Raw genomic sequence first — 18111 nt, 5'->3', positions numbered from 1 at the left:
TTCAGACTTCCAACTGTAGTGTGCTTTGTGCTTAAACTGTTAAAGGCGAAACATTTTACTACCTTTTAGATTTCAACTTTCATAGTGTTAAGTTGCTTAAAATGATGTAGCAGCCGACCGTTTGTTAAACTTAAATTGTGTGTTGCTTAGATTGAGATTTGCTACACCACACTTTGAGTTAACTGACATTTGAATACCCCAGTTTGGTAAAGGGGAGGAGGGGGGCGGGGGGCGGATTTTATGTTACTTGGGTGGATCTTTGGTTGTACGGTTTGTTAGCAAATAGACCACTGTTTAACTTTTGAGGAACTGTGCTGCTGGCTCTCTTGGGAGTGGATGGAGAATTGGGGCAATATCATGTTATGTCTAGGTTTCCCTAGACCGGGGCTGTAACACCACAAAGTTGGAAACATAGCATTGTCCAAAGTGTCTTGGTATACTGAAGCATTAAGAAAACACTTTTCACTGGAGATAAGGGGCCTAGCTCCAAAACCTGAAAAACAGCCTCATACTATTATCCCCTCCTCCACTTAACTTCACAGTCAGGCAGGTAACGTTCTCCCGGCATCTGCCGAACCCAGACTCTCCAATTTGACTGCCAAACAGAGAAGAGTGAAAATGTGTTCACTCCACAGAACATATTTCCCCTGCTCCACAGTCCAGTGTCTGTGTGCTTTACACCACTCTATCGGACGCTTGGCACTGGACTTAGTGATGTGAGGATTGCATGCAGCTGCTTGGCCTTGCTGCATAGTTTTGGTGTTTTCATTAATGCCAGTGGGAGTTCGGAACTCTTCAGCTATGGAATCAGCAGAGCGTTGGTGACTTTTACACACCATAGGCCTGAGCAGTCATTACCCTGCATTGGGATTTTACGTGGTCTTCTGATCCGTGGCTGAGTTGCTGTTGTTCCTAAATGCTTCCACTTTGTCATAATATCATTTACAGTTGAATGTGGAATACCCAGCAGGGATTAAATTCCACGGATTGTCTTATTGCAAAGGCGGAAACCATCACAATACCACGCTTGAAGTCACTGAGCTCTTCAGAACGACCCATTTTGTTTCACAAATGTTTGTGAATGGAGACTGCATGTATTAACTTCTGCAAGTACAAAATTACCACAGAAATAACATTTCTAAATTTAGATAACATTAAAAACATTATTTTTGAAGTTTTTATGGTTCATGTCCCCTAAGAGCAATGTAACTAACAGCCAGGTGTAACTTTTCAGCATTATTTTTGCAAATATTGATGAAAACAAGCTTATAAGTAATTAAGTAACAAGTTCTTTGAAAAAAGAAAGAAATTATATATAGTGGTAATTTTTGAAAATAAAATAGAAATTGAGAAGTACTTTTTATCAAGGGAAAATTACTTATATATGTCTCCAATGGAATTTAAAAGAAGGTAGCTTAATGTTAATAATGTCCTCATAGATGACTCTTGGCATTCCACTTTTACTAGGTTTATCAATTTCTGGGCTAAGTATTTAAATGAGTGTGACTTCTGCTCCTCATTTTTACATTTTATCTCCAGTCAGTGTCCACCGGTCAGTCACCCAAAGCAGCAAGGGTACAGCCTGATTAATGAGGTTCAGTTTGTCCTCTGCCTGCAGCTCCATCTGGTGTGGATACAGTTCAGTAACAGTGGAGTGACCCAATTCACATTGAAAACTGCACTTCAAATGTCACCCAGAGCAATGCAGTGAGTAAAAAAAGCCACAACATAGTTTAGAGTTGTCTTACCCACTGTCAGGCTTTGTTTTTGCTTTATATTCAAAAAGGGCCTCAATGTGTTATTTTTATTCATAGTCCAGAAGTAAAGACAGTCCATTTCTCCAGTGTTTTGATAAAAATGCCTCCTTACAATCTCATGGAGAAAGTATTTTTTCCCCATTCAAATTTTTTTAAATTCTTTCCATTCCCTAAAGTTTGTTAGGTAAAGTTAGTGCCATTTATTTGTGATTTTTATTTTTTAACTTTTATTCTTAATACAATACAGTATTTTGTACACGGCACCTTTAACATTTCATGGAATTAGAGCTGTGAATAAAAATTTTGCCCCCTTCCTGTTTTTTTTGTGCATATTTGTACAGTCCAGACTTGAGTCCTATTTAGATGTTGTGGCATGACCTAAAACAGGCCGTTCTAAACCCCTTCAATGTGGCTAAATTAAAAAATGTTTTCAAAGATTAGTGGGCCAAATTTCCTCCGCAGCGTTGTGAAAGTCTCACTGCCAGGTAGGTTCGGGTGTGTTGTCCCTTAATAAATGAAATTATCTTTTCAAAAATGCATTTTTTTTTTACTCAGTTTATCTTTCTCTAATATTAAAATCTATTAGATGATCTGAAACATTTAAGTGTGACAAGTATACAAAAAAGAAATCAGAAAGGGGGAAGGTTCTTTTTCACAGCATTGTATCTGCATGTTAGCTCTACATTTGTCACATAGTTACCGAGTTAAATTGATAAAAGTCCTTTATGTTTCATCAACTGTATATTTGAAGCGCAAAGATCTGATGAAAACCTTTTTAACTTAACATGCCTGAGAGATGTACATATCTGTTCAGCAAAAACATTGAAAAGGCAGTACACATACTTAAAAACTTTTTATTCTCATGTCACAGCAAACCATGCCGATATAAACTCACATCAACACATACAGCAACGTGGACACACAAGTCTGAGTTTGCACTGAATGTTGCCAAACTATTGCACATTTTTTCTTTGAAAGCAAACATGGTCTTTAAGCTTAGTTCATCCTGTAAGCCCTCAGACAAATCTGTTTTATTCACAGCTTTTTGGTATTATTGAATATCAAAAACACCAATTACTAAATGCAATAATCTCTTTAAGAATGTGCTTAATGATTTATTTCTCATTATAAATCCCCTATGAGTAGAAGTTCTGTGTGATTGTACCGGTTTTCTCTTGCTGTGTGTAAAAAAATGAGGCAACCCAGGTGATGTCTGCAACTGTGTACAATGAATCTGACACATAGGAGCTTTACATGTGACAATACAGGTCTAAGCAATAAGAAAATTAAATATCTTCTGAATATACAAGTCTTTTAACAAAAATGTACAATTCAAAACCTGTAATGCAAATGTTAGAAAATGATTTGTTTAAAGGCGCAGGAGGTGAATTAGCTTTCAAACTGTCATTCTGTGTGTTGCCTGAGCATGGACCTGTTGGTAATGATGGCATCCAGGTGTTCCCCAGAGAGAGCCAATTGTGGAAGTATGGACGGTCTTGATTTTGTTACTATGACGACTGTGCAGCTTTGTCGTCACTTTGTGTTTGTGGAGTCAGCTGCTCCAGAAGCTCGATGTAGTGCGAGACACGACTGAGGAGAGGAGCATTCTTCTCAGCTCTCAGCAGCTTGGAGTAAACATTCTTGTAGGTTTTCAACAACTCCTCGTCCTTATTGCTGCAATAAACAGAAAAATACTGATCAGGAAGGAGAACAGAGGGTGTTCTTGTCACTTTACCACCAGGACACGTCCCGCCGCTGTCAGATGAACATGGCAGAAGTAGGTTTCATGGACTCTGGAAAGAAAACTAGTTGGTGGTTTTTTACCACCCCTAGTGCTTCGCCATACTTTCACCTACAGAGATCATTCAAACTTTAAAACACAGGTATTTTTGTCCTGTCTTCAGGAATGTCCTTGTTATGATGATGGGGTTTACGGTTTTCGAGTCTTCCAAACTCCTGTGTGTTATTATTTATTTATTTATTTATTTATTTATTTATAGAGCACTTTTCAAAACAAAAGTTACAAAGTGCTTCACAAGAAAGAGCAACACAATGCAATAAAGGAATTAAAATGCAAATAAAATACCAGTAGTCAGGCAGCAAAGTGGGTACAGGTAAAAAGATCTAGACATGTCAAACTCAGATAAAATCAGGTAAATAAGAGAAGTTAAAATTTAAGAGAAATCCAGAAAGGCTCTTTGATAAAAGTATGTCTTAAGAAGAGATTTAAAAGTCACTGACTCAGCTAATCTGATTTCCTCAGGCAGGGAGTTCCAGAGCCCCGGTGCCCTGACCGAAAAAGCCCTGTCCCCTTTAGATTTCAGCTGGGTCCCCGGGACAACTAGAAGACCCCTGGCTGAGGATCTCAGGGTACGTGCTGGCTCGTAAGGAATTAAAAGATCTAAAATGAAGATAGGAGCCAGGCCATTAAGAGCTTTAAAGTTACCGGTAAAATCTTAAAATCAATTCTAAAACATACTGGGAGCCAATGTAGGGAAGATAAAATTGGAGAAATGTGCTCGGATCTTCTAGTTTTAGTTACTGAGTTGACTGAAAATGCTTAAAAATCCCCCTGCTAGAGTGGGTGATGTCATCACCCCAGAGGCTGGTAGAGCTGACACATCAGCTGACAATTTTGCGAACAACTACTGACTACAGCCACAAATCTAACACCACACACATAAAGTATATATCAAAACGGAGGAAATCTTGTCCCGCTACTGTCAAATCAAGAACCAAAGCCAAATCATTTGCAGTTTTGGTGTGAGAGGACCAACTGTCCCAAGTACGCTGACACTTCTCTCATCTGCTGCAATGTTACCGAATCAGATAATTTTGCCTTCAGAGTCAGAAAGATGCCCGTTTTTAGCTCACCCCCCCGGCCTCATTTTTTGCACAATCAACACCAAAATAACATCACTGATAGTTCAAGGCCTACAGATGCTCACGCCTAAATCTGTTTCATGATAGCATGTACGGTTGTTGCACACGGAGAGGGGAAAGAGACTGTGTTCACAAGCAAAATCACCCAAAACTGTTCTCTTCTCTCATAGGTGTAACTGCTCTCTGTGATCATTGATGATGATGTCATCACTGATTAACACACATACTGCCCTCAATGAGCTCTGATCATGCCTCCGCACATGGAGCTGTTCCAATAAAGCAACCCATTTAAACAATGCTTTAACAGGATGGTGGGACACTGTAGGTGGTTTCTCATCCACACACAGTCCACCATCAAGTCTTTGGCGACGTCAGTTGCCAAAGACAGCCACACATATATATCCCATATGAAGTGAATGGGAGAGATGGTGCATTTGTGTGGGTGTTAGCGCGCGAAGCGCACATGCGTGTGTGCTTGTGTGTTCTCTTGACTTTGGTGACATCAGTCAAAATAAGAACCCACAATCCTTTCTCAATAAAAGTTTTTAATGTGTTCAAATAGAGCTGGAAATGATCAAATTCATCTCTTCTGCACCTGCTCTCATCAAGACCTTGACGGGAACTACATGTCTGTATAAAATCCAATTAAAGGACTCTATTTCATAGGGAGGGCCAACAGCACCAGGTATATCAAGAAGACAGCTGAAGCTAAGGTGCCAGGTGATCAGCCTCAGCTAATCAGGCAACACATGACTAAAACACATGAATGAAGCCTCCTGACATGTACAGTGTTTCTTAACCATTTCACCGTGCCATTGTGCAGCTACATGTTGCTTCAGCCTGGACTTGGACATGACCTTGTAATGACAAGTCGGGTCTATTGTCAGGAATGATCTTGAGATGACACCTGCACCTGCACCTGCACCCCCCCCCCCCCCCCCAGTCCCTCTTGCGATTTCCGCTCGTGGAAATTGTCTAGTTGTAATTCTCTATACACATGCCTGATGCAGTCTTCCCTAAACCGCCTACAATCAGTTCAAAATGCTGCAGCCAGACTGTTAACCAGCTCCAGCCACCGGTCCCACATCACACCCACTCTTGCATCTCTCCATTGGCTTCAAGTGAAGAATCAACTAAAAAATCCTATTACTCACATATAAAGCACCACATGGCCTTGCTCCTTGTTACATTTCTGACCTCTATGTTCCATATATTCCCCCTCACCTGCTCAAATCATCTAATCTCGGCCTTCTGTATTATTGTGTTCATGAGAGGACGAGGCCATATGAACACCTCCCTCAAGTGAAATTTACAACATTGTCAAATTTTCATGAAGTTTTGAAATCACAAGTTGTTGATTGTTCGATAATGATTACAGAAACAATAGTGCCCAGACCATCATCTTTGCTGCCTTGTCTCCTTCCTCCATTTATTCTGTTAAATTGCCCAAAGAGCAATCATTACTTTGAAAGAAAGAAAACCAACTAAAAGCCTAAAGCTTAACATGTGAGTGTTTACAGTGCACCTCTTTTATCTTTGAAGTATGTTTTTTTCTTTTTAAACACAGCATTGCATAGAATTGCATCATTTTCTTAAAAATGTCTTGTTTGATGTTCCTTTAAGCTTTTTTCATATTGAAATGAACTTTTATGAAGAAAAAAGTGCCAGATTGAGGTCACTTGAAAAGAACTGCATTAAAGATTTAAGATTTTGCTCACCTTGGTTTCCGTTTTATCGTGGTCATCATTTTGACCAACTGCAGGAGCAAGAAAGAGAAACTTGGTTCAAACACCCCGATCAGCTTCATCACTTCCTGGAGGTTGAGTCCTGAGGCCGGGCCGCTGGTCACATCAGGAGACTCTGCTGCTTCAGCAGGCTGTTGTTCACTTGGCTGAAGAACAACAAGTGATTGGAGACGTTTAAGTGTGGAGAAAAGGCAAAGAACAGGGAGCTTTGTGAGGCTGAATAGACATGAGAGATATCTACCTCTATCTGTTCCTCCAGCAGCTCTTTGTGAATTATCTGGAAAGCAAAGCGAGTTTCTGTCATGATCTCCAACGCTCCAGTCAGACTCTTCAGCTTTGCTGCGCTGCTGCTCTGACCTGTGGAAAAACATCATGCATGTTCATCAGTGTTTCACTTATGACAACACCACATTACCAATCAAGATCAACAGCTTCCCACCTGCCATAGTAAACTCAGCAAAGGCCACCCTCTCCAGTAGCGTGCGCAGCAGCTCACAGGGAGCATCTTTAAGGCTGAGGAACAGACATACAGCCTTACTGTAGTGAAGCTCTGCCAGACTGCGATGCTGCTTCCTCAAATGTTCATCCCCAACCTGTCACACAATTAGACACAAACACACACACAATATACTGCTGTAAGTATGAAGTCCAGCCATTAGCAGTGTTCAAGTGACTGGTTCTTTATTCTAACAGTAAATGACATGGTTTAATGATGTTATGAGCTTAAGGAAGAATTTCTGTCATTCACTGCTTTCACATGGTTTCTCACCTGATTACGGAAGCAGCTGTGGTACATGGAGGCCAGCCGGTGGTGGATAGTGGCAGCTCTGTATTGGTAGAGTGGCTGACGAGCCGACTCAGTCTGCAGGTCACAGTATCGCAGGGACTTCATCATCGCCTCGGTAACCTCACGCTCAATCTGATTTAAAAGTTTGATCATGTTTAAGTGTAACCGATGTAAACACTGGTAATGCAACTCACATAGGTTTTGCAGATGATCGGGTAATCAGCTGGCTTTATCGCGAGAAAATGTAGTATTTACTTGAAAGAGAAATGTAAAATTATCAAACATTCTGAGAGGCTTAAAGGTAATTATTATGTGGAATATTAGAGCTCAAACCCACCTGCTCCTGTGCTTTCCTGGACAGTGGGGCGTAGTCCTGCAGGAGTGTAGCCAGAGTGAAATAAGTGGTGGAGAGTTCCCAGTTCACACTGTCCCAGACTGCTGGGTGACACTCTCGGCTTGCAAGGGATTTCATTGCCCTTAGGTAGTAGTCTATTGCCTATTGTGGAAAATAAGCAAGAACATGGGTTAATTTTGTATTGGACGGGCATGTTTAGGGACGCAAGGATGGATTGGTTTTACAGAGGTATTGGCTAATAACGGCCCTGTTTACAAACATCTGCCATCGGCCAAATTATTTGGCATGAACAAGTTTCACTTATCAATAGTTATCTGTTGTGTTCAATCAGTTTTATGCTGCAAACACTTTTACAAGGCAGGAAAAAGGGACCTGTTGGAAACTCTCTCTCTCTGATTTCATGGTCAAATGTGAGAAGATGTTGACATACTAGGAGACTTGTACAATAAGAATTAAAAAAAAAGCACTGATATCGTATTAACCCTAATTTTTATAATTGAAGCATTTTCTAGTCATTTTCCTTCAAAGTCAAAAATAAACTTATACAGGAAGTGGACAAAGCAGTGTCCAGCAGTTCAAGCCAGTTCAGCAAACCTCTAGGAAGGAGAATACTTTAAAAAAAAAAAAAAAAAAAAGGAGGAGCTTTTTAGAAAAGATTGAGTGAGTTGGTTACAAACAACTCGCCTAGGCACAGAAAAAGACAACTACAAATATAACAGCTGTGCAGAGATCGGACAGGAACTCAGTTTAATGATACTGAAGGAGAAGTGGAAGTCGCTATGAGACTGGAGTAGACGTTTTGTTTGCCTCCATTCCATCTTACAGGAGTGTATGGGTAGTTACAGGTATATTGTCCAAAAACACATATCTATTTTCATACATAAAGGAAGAAAAAAATAACTTTTAGAACCAAATTGTAACACTACAATATCATTTGTGTTAATGTTTGGGATCTCAACCACTTTTTAATTACATTTCTTTTCATATTTGTATTCTTTAATCCATTTACCCCTTTATATTTTAAACTAGTATATAAACTAAAACCCTCCAAATAATTTTTCACTTATTTAAGCTTAAGCTAGAAGGGGGCATGGATAGCCTAGCTGGTCGGAATCTGGCTTGTGGCTCCTTGCCATTTATTTCCTTCTTTTAACTGGCCTCCCCCATAAATAAATAAAGGTATACACAGCCCAAAAGTAAATCTTAGTGAGTTTAAGTTGGAGGAAAAAGTCTAGAATTCTGAATAAACCCAGACACTTGTGCCCTACAAAAATAATTAGCACTCAGTGCAGAAATCCCTAAACCATTACTACTTGTAGGAACCCTCCTTCATTGGTGTTTTGTCAAGTTAGTCCCACGACCCCTCCAGAGGGCTGAACAGTGATCTCTAGCATCCCTGTGCCCCATAACTCCATGCTAGCTCTCCCTACCCACCATGCCAACATGGAGACATCATCTTACCTATCTTACTGCATGGCCCACAGAGCTTTAACAGTATCAACCTATCTCAGCGAAGAGCCAGGCTGTACAGTAGGTTTCAGACTAACTGCATGTTTTTTATTTTCCATGTTTATTTTGCTGTTCCAATTAAATAACAATTAAACTGATATGTTGCTAGATATGTTTCTTAATGTAAAATAGATGACTTTCCTAAAAAGCAAAACAGAAAATATGTACCTACAAGAAACCACAAAAGGATGAAGATGTAGCAGCATGGATTAATGATTAACATCAAACATTTGAGAGATAGTTTGGTTTTGCTTGCAGACATTAGTAAATTCAAGATAAGAGTTTATCATGTCACCTTGTTGTAGTAGAGTGTCTCCTCAGGTGAGAACTCCCCTCTGCTCTGGTCGGCAGAGACGGCACAGTGAGCCTGAGCACAGATTCTCATCAGCCTGCCAGTGTTACACAGCAATAAGGCCGTGTTGGTTCTGTCCTCGATGGCTTCAAAGTCCTTCATGCCTTTCTCAAAGAAGGCGAAACTCTTTTTCCACATCTCTTGCTCTGCTACTGACACAGACTTCTTCACTAGAAGGTAGAAGAGAGGAACATGTTTTTCTCAAGGGGACAGTTTTTCTGTCACTATTTTTCACTGCAAAGCCTCCAACACAAATACACACCAGAGGTTGTGTCGACACATTAAAAATAAATGTTTTTGATTTGCTATTGTGGTGGCTAGAACTCACTTAGATAAATCTATTATTCAAGTATACCTTCTTTCTCAGTCTGCATGGCTGCCGCCTGGTTCATGTAATAGACTCCCATCTCATTGCGGATGTTCCCCAGCCTTTTTAGCACCTGGGCCAGCTGATCAGAGTCATGATCTGCCAAAGCTTCAGAGACAAGCAGTTCATACGCTGCCTCATAGCATTTACTGCTAACAAAGAGCTGGTACTCCGGATCCATGGCCAGGTCTGTCGCCATGTTAAAGGCTAGTGGGTGGAGAGTAAAAGCATGATAAAGAACTATTAAAACAACGTTAATACCCAGAAATAACTTCCATTAAAGCCAAATACCCATAATTCCTATACATAAGACAAGACCTCATCAGTGCATGAATATCATCATCATTGTCTGTCTTTAGTTACCGACCCTGGCAGCTGCTCTCTCTGTGCAGGCTGTGCAAGATCTCCTGGTCCTCTTTGGTCTGGTAGCTGTACTCCTCCTGGTAAGCAGCCCTGTTGTTTCCATTCTGGGCCAACATCAGCTGGATGTCCCCGCACAGAGAGAGGCACTGGCTGTGAAACTGCAGCACCTGTGGATGCAGAGTGCCGCTCACTGAACAATAAGCATCTGCAGGAAACAACAGAGAGAGAAGGAAAGTAAGGTGAGTTATTGTGTTTCATCACCAAAAGGCAAGTTTCTAATCTGTATCAAAGTTAAAGTTTTGTTAGCCCAAAAAATAATGTCAAAGTCATTATTTTCTTGTTATTTTTTATTATTACAACCTCGGTTTCTAAAACACTGGAGCACTGTGTGCAATTGATACCCAAACAATTTGTGATGAATTGCAAAACCATTGAAACCCCCTTTGATTTAAGATTTCTATTAAGATAACTATTAATATCGCTAGTTGATATTAATAGTGAATTGCAGAGCTAAAAAACCTACCGTAGCTCTGTAGAGATAGTTTGATGTAACGCAGGGCTCGTCCGTACTTGTGCAGGTTAGTGGCTGCGTCAGATAGGACATAGTACGCCTTGGAGGCTTTGAGGAAGAGCTGCAGCTTCATTCGGTGCTGCCAAGAGCCGGGGATCATCCCTGAGCGAGTCGGGTGCTTCTGGTCCGCCTGTAAAGGCCCCACTGGTGACATACAAAACATTGTAAAACCCGAAAAGACAGACAATGGTGGAGCTGAAACATGGAAAATATTCTAGCAGACAGGATTTCTGTTAGAATGTCAGGAACAGGAACATTTTACATGCAATTTGGGGCTGTAAACGTGTTGAACCTTATACACTTTTCTTCAGACTGTATTAGAATACATAGAGAAGTGCAAAGATTTAATAGTACTTAGAGTACCATGACTAGTTAAAGACCAGACAGAAAATCCCATTATATCAAAATATGACTCTGCAATGACAAAGGTGGTGCTGTTTTTTTGCTACAGTCCATGATCAAAGGGAATTTCAAGAGGTCATAGGATCCCTTTCTTCCACCTAGCATTACTGAGACACTATGAAGATCTGCTTAAATTGGTTTAACCTGGTTTTCTGACTGACCTCTTTCCAGAAGCAGTGAGATGCCCGTCTCAGCAGCACAGGCTCCAGCTGCACTTCTGTCCTCATATTTGAGAGGAATGGGTGTGTTTGGGTCTGCAGCAGGGAGATCACTCTCCTTCTTGATACTTCCATCCACTGCTTTCAGCCCCTGTGTGGTGTAAAACAGCTTATGTTAATATAATAGGTGGCAATAAAAGATTTACTTTGTTTGTGCTCTTAACACACACATTATTCAGGGACTCACCTTCAGTACGTAGCTCAAGACGTGTCGACATCTCTCCTCTTTATCTTGAGAAACAGGGAAAGGGCCACTTGGCTGCAAAGACAGAGATTAGGAAGACTATTCTTTAGCCTTTATACATTATTCGTGAAATTTAACTCTGTGCCCTTAAGGTCTGGGTAAAAAAAATGGTCATAGACTCACTCTGATCTGGTGAGTTGATTTGTATTTCTCTGGTACTGACAGCTCCCCTACAGAGCGGATCACTGCCACAGCTTTACTGTCATCTTGAGATCTGGAGCAAGAGTCATCAGAGCTGTCATCATCACTGTCCTCCATCAGCTCCTCCTCTTCCTCCCTGTCTTCATCACTGTAGCTGTCCTCAGAACCCCCGGCCCGAAGCGACTCCCCTCCATCTTCCTGAGGAGGCTCATCAAGCTGGAATAGCTCTGAGAGCATGTAGTGAGCAGAGGCGATGATCTGAACAGAAAAGAGAAGGACTGATATCAGAATCAGTCAGAGCTGTTCATCAGTCATTTGGTCGTTAAATGATAGACCTACCTGGGGATGCCTCTCCTGATCCAGAAGTTTGACGCAGTTTAAAAGTAATGTTCTGATTGTGCCATAGTGCTTTCTGTTTTGTCTCGCTTTCAGCATCAAGTTGCTAGCGACTCTGCACCACAAAATAAAAAGAGACCAAGAACATTAGAGTTTTACACTTTTTTTTAATCTCATTTAAGCATCAATCAATATAAAAAATCTTCTGAATAGACAAGAGTAAGTTGAATATAGCTGGCCTTATAAAATATTTCATTATGAAACTAAAAACACACTAGTACTGTGTAAACAGCTACTTTGACTTCACAGGCTTTTTAATACTTGGATTGCCCCAATTGTTGTCAAATTTTTAACATTTCAGCATTATATACCAACCTTGTTTGACTACAAATGCAAAGATTGGACCAACACTAACTATATATACATATATTAGCCAAACTATTTCACAAACTCTCTTTTTGCAAGTCAAAGCTCAAAAGAAAAAATCAAGATATGTTTACCCCTGAACCTTCAACGTTGAAGCACAAACAAGCCCTTACCCTAACTATATCCCAGATACTCACTTATAAAGTAACACAGCTACAGGAAGCGTGAAGGGATTCTGACATTTTTCTTCTTCAGCCTCTTCACACAGAGTGGTTAGATCATAAAGCTTCACAATGTCACTCCCACTTGCTGTGGAATTAAAAATACCATCAAAACATTAAGACAGACAATCTTTTATTAAAGTTTTAAAGCCATTCCACTCCTCTCCCACCTTTGAAAAGCCAGTAGGTGTGACCCTCTTTGGTGCAGTTGGACTTTAGGAAGGAGAGGATATTCTGAGCAATGTCTTTCACCACCCTCGTAGAGAAAGTGGAGTTCTCCAGGTGAGGGATGTCCTCTGTTTTTATCATCTCGTATTTCTGCCAACAAAAAGCAAAAAAACAGAAAACAGAATTACATTACTTATATATATATTTAAAAATACAGAATATGGTTGACTGTTAAAAATTGTAACAGGTATTATCTATTATACCAATACATGCTGCAACATAGTGGGGATTTACCTGGACGATTCCATTGACGTGAAAGCACATGACAAGCTCTGGGACATTACACATCAGATTGTCAAGCCAGTAGTCGATACCTGTCAGAATGTTAATTGGTTTGTTGTTGTCCCTGAAATACAAATATTAAAAAAGATGGATGTTAGGAAAAAATAAAGACTGTAGTGGAGCCAATGTCTGACAATGATGCACCTGCTCTGTACAAGCTCTGTATTCAGTTACATTGTAAAGTCTGTGCTAAAATGAAACTAGTTTGTAACTGATGTGATGTTGTGATATTTAAAAATAGGGATGCACAATATTGAGGTTTTGCTACTATCCGAAATGCCGATATTTACAAATTATTTTTAGTCGATACCGATATAAATACTGACTTTTAAATGTAGTTCAGAGCAACAACTTTATTCCTCTAAACACGCAATTTAAGGTTTGTAGCTAGTTAAACCAACAAATTGCAGTCCTTAAAAAAACTCTTCAAAGTTTGAAGAATGATGATGAATAAAGAAAAAGACTTAAGTCAACATATATCAGTTGGTCCTCCCCAAATCTCCACTCAATTATTTGTTTGTATGGCCAAAATTAACAGTTTATATAGCCAGATTTTTATAACCAAAATGTTGTTTATAAAAATATTAGCAGAAATTTACATTTCTGCCGATACAGATGATTCACCTTTTTAAGCCAATATCTGCCAATACTATATCATACCCTTAAAATTTTGCAAATATAGATAACAACTGAGGAATAATAACAACAAAAAACACTAGATTTCATGCCTTCTTTATACAAAATCTGTTTTCAAAAGTAACATTGTAGCCAAACTTCATTTGCCTATTTGAGAGCTACAAACAGCACTGTAACAACCTGATGACACACAGTGCTGAAATTTATCTCACATGATAATATTGTGCATCCTTGATTTACCTACACACAGCCAGTTCAACCTAGTGCAGGCCACCATTTTGTACGGCTGACAGCCTCAAGTCGATTGGTCAATTAATTGGTCGATGACCTCATGTTCAACCAAAATCCAAGTTTTTATTTTCTTGTTTGTCTGTCCCACAACCAAATGATTAATTGACGATCTGGTGCGGTTTTAGATGACCAAGTTTTTCTTTGGTTGGCTACAGCCCTACCATTTTGAGATCAGATTGCTTTTATTAAAACAAAACTGCAAAATACTTTTTTTTTTCATCAGGAAAAAAGTTTAAATTCCAAGAACATACACCAGACATTATAGACCAGGGGTGTCCAAATGTTTTCCACTGATGGCCATATATAGAAAAAATATAAGTATGTTGGGGTCACTTTCATATACTTTACCTTGAAAAATTAAAGTTAGTAAAACCAGTCTGACATGCTAAGATACTGGCTAATTGGATATGGCTGACAAGGCAAATAGGCAATTGTTTGAAGGATTTTGTGTAGGCCAATCAAATTTTAGGGGCCCTGGTCAGCCCTGGCTACTACTGGCTCCACCCTTGGAATGCTATCCGTACTGCTATTTGCTGCTGTAAGCTATCAGGGCAAGACAAGCGACTGTTATAATTTTGGTTGCCAGTATGTTTACCATTTACAGTGTTGTCTCAATTTCATCACAAAACACATATCAATAAATTCTTCTTGACAAAATGTTTGCTTACAGAATGAGCACATTAGCCATGCCTTGTGCTGAAACTAAGTAGTACAATTCATCCATTTAAAGTATCCCTTTAAGCAAAAGCTTTATGATCTAATGTGGGCCATATCTCATTTTCTTTTTTAGGATTTGCTGCAGGGCAACCAAAAACCAAAATTGGCCCCCAAGCCATAGTTTGGACACTCTTGCTATAGACTAATAAGCATTATCTCTCTGACACAGACACTGAGCATTAAAAGAGACACAAGAAGGCAACAGAATCATTAGGTGTTATACAGTTAAAACTGCACATTTACAGCACTAATTTCTCTCTAAAGAAGTGTTAACTTTATAAGCTACATTGAAGGAAATGGTTAGGATTCCAACCTGAGTCTCAGACTGACGGCAGGATAGCGACCTCCTCCAAAAATAGGCATATTGGACCCAACCAACATGTGGATGTCCTCAAATGTCCACATGATGTTTCGCACAAAGTCATTCCTCAATCCCTGTCAAACACATGATATCATTTAAAACAGTACATCCAAGTCATCAGGCTTAACTTAGTGATGCGGCTTGGAATGTTCTTTTTTTACCTGACTGTTCTCCCCTTCGTTGAAGAGCATAGGCATGTTTTGCTCTTTAGGTACAGATGTCACCTGGCCAAGAGCAAACTTGCTGTCCATGGAAACACTTTCCTGCACATGTGATGTAAGCAGCACAGTCAGTGCACACCAAAAATGTCACACATGTTAGACAAGTAGCCAAACTACAGTTATGTTTATTCTGCTGCAGGTCTGCCATTCCCATCCAGCAGTTCTGAAAAATTGCTAAAACGTCAAAATGCTGTACCTGCTTAGGAGTGTCTGGTTCTTCTGCATCAGACGTACTGGTGAAGGTGGTTGGCCATGAGGAACTGAACTCCTCTGCCCTGTCCTCCTCCTCACCTTCATTCAGACTGTCTGATACAGGCTCTGCAGCCCCATCCCCATTAACACTGGAAATGATAAAGAGGATATAAAGTGATAAAGAAGAAAAGACGTACCCTTGCTTCCACAAGCAGTCTACACCAAGTACTCACCTGTAGTAAAGGAACTTTGACAGAATTGCTTTCTGATACCAGTGCTCTTTACTTTTCTTTTTCCTCTGCCACTTCTGATCTATCAGTCGCTGGTAAAAATCTTTCAGCCATGTCCAGTCTCCTGTCTACAACACACAAACAGCAGGGAGCATTCATTACATAACTACATGATTGAAGGTTATCTTAATAAAAATGGCTGGAGAGCCCTGCTGTACCTGAGAGGATCTCATGAAGAGTTCTTGAATGTCCAGCTCGTCCAAAAGCAGCGTCCTCCCCACCCGATGAACTGCCATACTGACGTGTGACTTGCTGTAGGGAATTTTCAGAAGCTTCTTGATGTTCTAGATACAAAAGAAAACAACACAGAAATCACTGAGGTGCACATTACAGAGGAAAAGAGAGTGTTTGAAAGCTTAACCCTGACAGCTTCACAAACCTCTGAGTCTGACACCACGTCCACATCATCTCCGATGCAGTCTATGAAGTCATACGCCATCCCAAAACTGCAGAATGAGTAAAGGAACGTCATCATGACTGTGTATGCAAATAACTCTGTATTTTTTATTTAACCACATACATCATTGTGATGCTTCAATATATCATCATCAATTCAGAGCTCAAGTTATGTGAAACCATATGGTACAATTCAGACTGTAACACGTTTGCTATTTCACCTCAAAAACAAACAGCATCTTCCCTTCAATGAGCTAAATTTTTAGGGACCACAGTTTCACACCATAGCAACAGGTCAGTAGAGGATTTTCTTTTTCCTTATGATACTATACCTGGAGAAAGGTTTGCTCTTACTGCTAGACCCCAGTATGGTGGTACCAGCACTGCCTAGCTGGGGGTTTTCTCTCAACCAGTTGGCAGGCGGCAGCTTGAGGTCAGTCTTCTCCTGAAGCAGGGCATAGCTGGTAGGTGGTGGAGCAGCCGAATACTTGACGACAGCACGACTCTTAATTTCAGTGTTACCCGTGCAAATTGCAGAGTCCTGCAAGACAACAATATAGACAACAAGAGCAACATACTTTTATGTCTCTATATTATCTATATCTAAGTTATTTTTCATAATTAAGAATCAGAGGCATTGGAGTTTTATCTATTTTGTTCCTTAAAAAAAAAAAAAAAAACTGCAGCAGATGCCATGTTTTGTTTGTATGCATAACTTAAAGGTGGTCAGTTAACTTATATGGTAAATAACTTTGCCTGTGCATCAACAGTTTGTGAAGAGCAGCATCTGTGACTGAATTGAACTTTCTGTGGTGGGTGTGTTAATTCTATGAAACAAACGGGTGAGATTAGTTCTCCTTTGTTGCTCTCTGAAAAAGAGAGACTGTACTTTGTTTAATTTTTTGACACTAATTTCTTCAGTACTTTAGGAAATTAACAGAGGTACTACTAACTCTAACAAGGCTGGATTCATAGAGGAGCAACTTGACTTCTACTTAAGTTAAACTGCATCAAAGTAACTATGCCCCTTTTTTGCAATCTTTCCACCCCTGATAATAGATACTCAGTTGTCTCTGTGCAGTCTTGATACTTACATGTTTGTTGTTCTCTCCTGTACAGGTAGGACCCCCGGTATCCTCCTTCACTTTATCCAAGGGGGTCCCAGACTCTCTGCCCCCAGCCGATGCGCTCATACTGATCACAGGACGGCTAAGACCACCAAACACTGGCAATTATAAACCACCTGACTACCTACCCATGGCTAACAACTCAATGGCTATCCATCGATTAGCGACACATCACGTGAGACACGTCGGTTAAATCATTAAAGTTAGAAAATGTCTGCTGTTTGCTAGCTTGACTGGCTAACTCCCCGAAAAATCAGCGCTTGTTCCTAAGGCTGTAAAGAGTATAACAATACAAAGACGATATCTAATTTAAGCCAAACGTAACGTACGAAGAGGATGTTGTTGCTATATTAATCTATGTCCGGACCTCACTAAGGCAGTTAAATAATCAACTGCTTCTTCTCTTCCCACCAGCAGAGAGCCTGAATGTTGTTGTCAGAGCACACGTTAGTAATCCAACAACAACTTCCGGGTTCACGGTGAGACCCACTCCAAGAGTAGTCTTAATTTCATTCTTTTTTTTTTTCATTTGAATTTACTGTCGTTTTTTTAAGTTTCTAACGTGGGCATTAGCTTGTGCACAATCCAGAAAGAGCACATTTCGCTATGTCGATATCTATTCTCACCATATTTTACCCGGAAGTACTCTCAAAATAAGACTGCCCTTCGTCTTTCCAGAAAAGTGCAGCACCTTCTCTCTTGTTCTAGGGTGTTTGATTTTGAAAGGATTTACCAAAAAGTATAAGGGCTTGC

At 40.0% G+C, this 18111-nt stretch overlaps 1 protein-coding gene across 1 annotated transcript; it reads right to left on the bottom strand.

Moving 5' to 3' along the window:
- Positions 1–2595: 2595 nt before the first annotated feature.
- On the bottom strand, positions 2596–17803 carry edrf1 (erythroid differentiation regulatory factor 1). Its single transcript, XM_041789999.1, has 25 exons — positions 17326–17803; positions 16564–16772; positions 16215–16281; positions 15994–16119; positions 15779–15903; positions 15550–15694; positions 15294–15395; positions 15085–15206; positions 13080–13191; positions 12788–12935; positions 12594–12705; positions 12034–12145; positions 11677–11952; positions 11497–11568; positions 11253–11400; positions 10642–10833; positions 10123–10323; positions 9744–9962; positions 9332–9558; positions 7510–7668; positions 7155–7304; positions 6825–6978; positions 6627–6742; positions 6359–6531; positions 2596–3431 (listed from the first exon to the last, which is right to left on the bottom strand). Exons 1-25 carry the CDS (start codon positions 17422–17424, stop codon positions 3266–3268), a joined length of 3732 nt encoding a protein of 1243 aa, XP_041645933.1. The 5' UTR covers positions 17425–17803; the 3' UTR covers positions 2596–3265.
- Between the last annotated feature and the right edge of the window lie 308 nt (positions 17804–18111).

The sequence above is a fragment of the Cheilinus undulatus genome, linkage group 6, assembly GCF_018320785.1.
Source record: "Cheilinus undulatus linkage group 6, ASM1832078v1, whole genome shotgun sequence".
Taxonomy (NCBI): Eukaryota; Metazoa; Chordata; class Actinopteri; order Labriformes; family Labridae; genus Cheilinus; species Cheilinus undulatus.
This window is presented reverse-complemented; position numbering and strand designations above follow the sequence as displayed.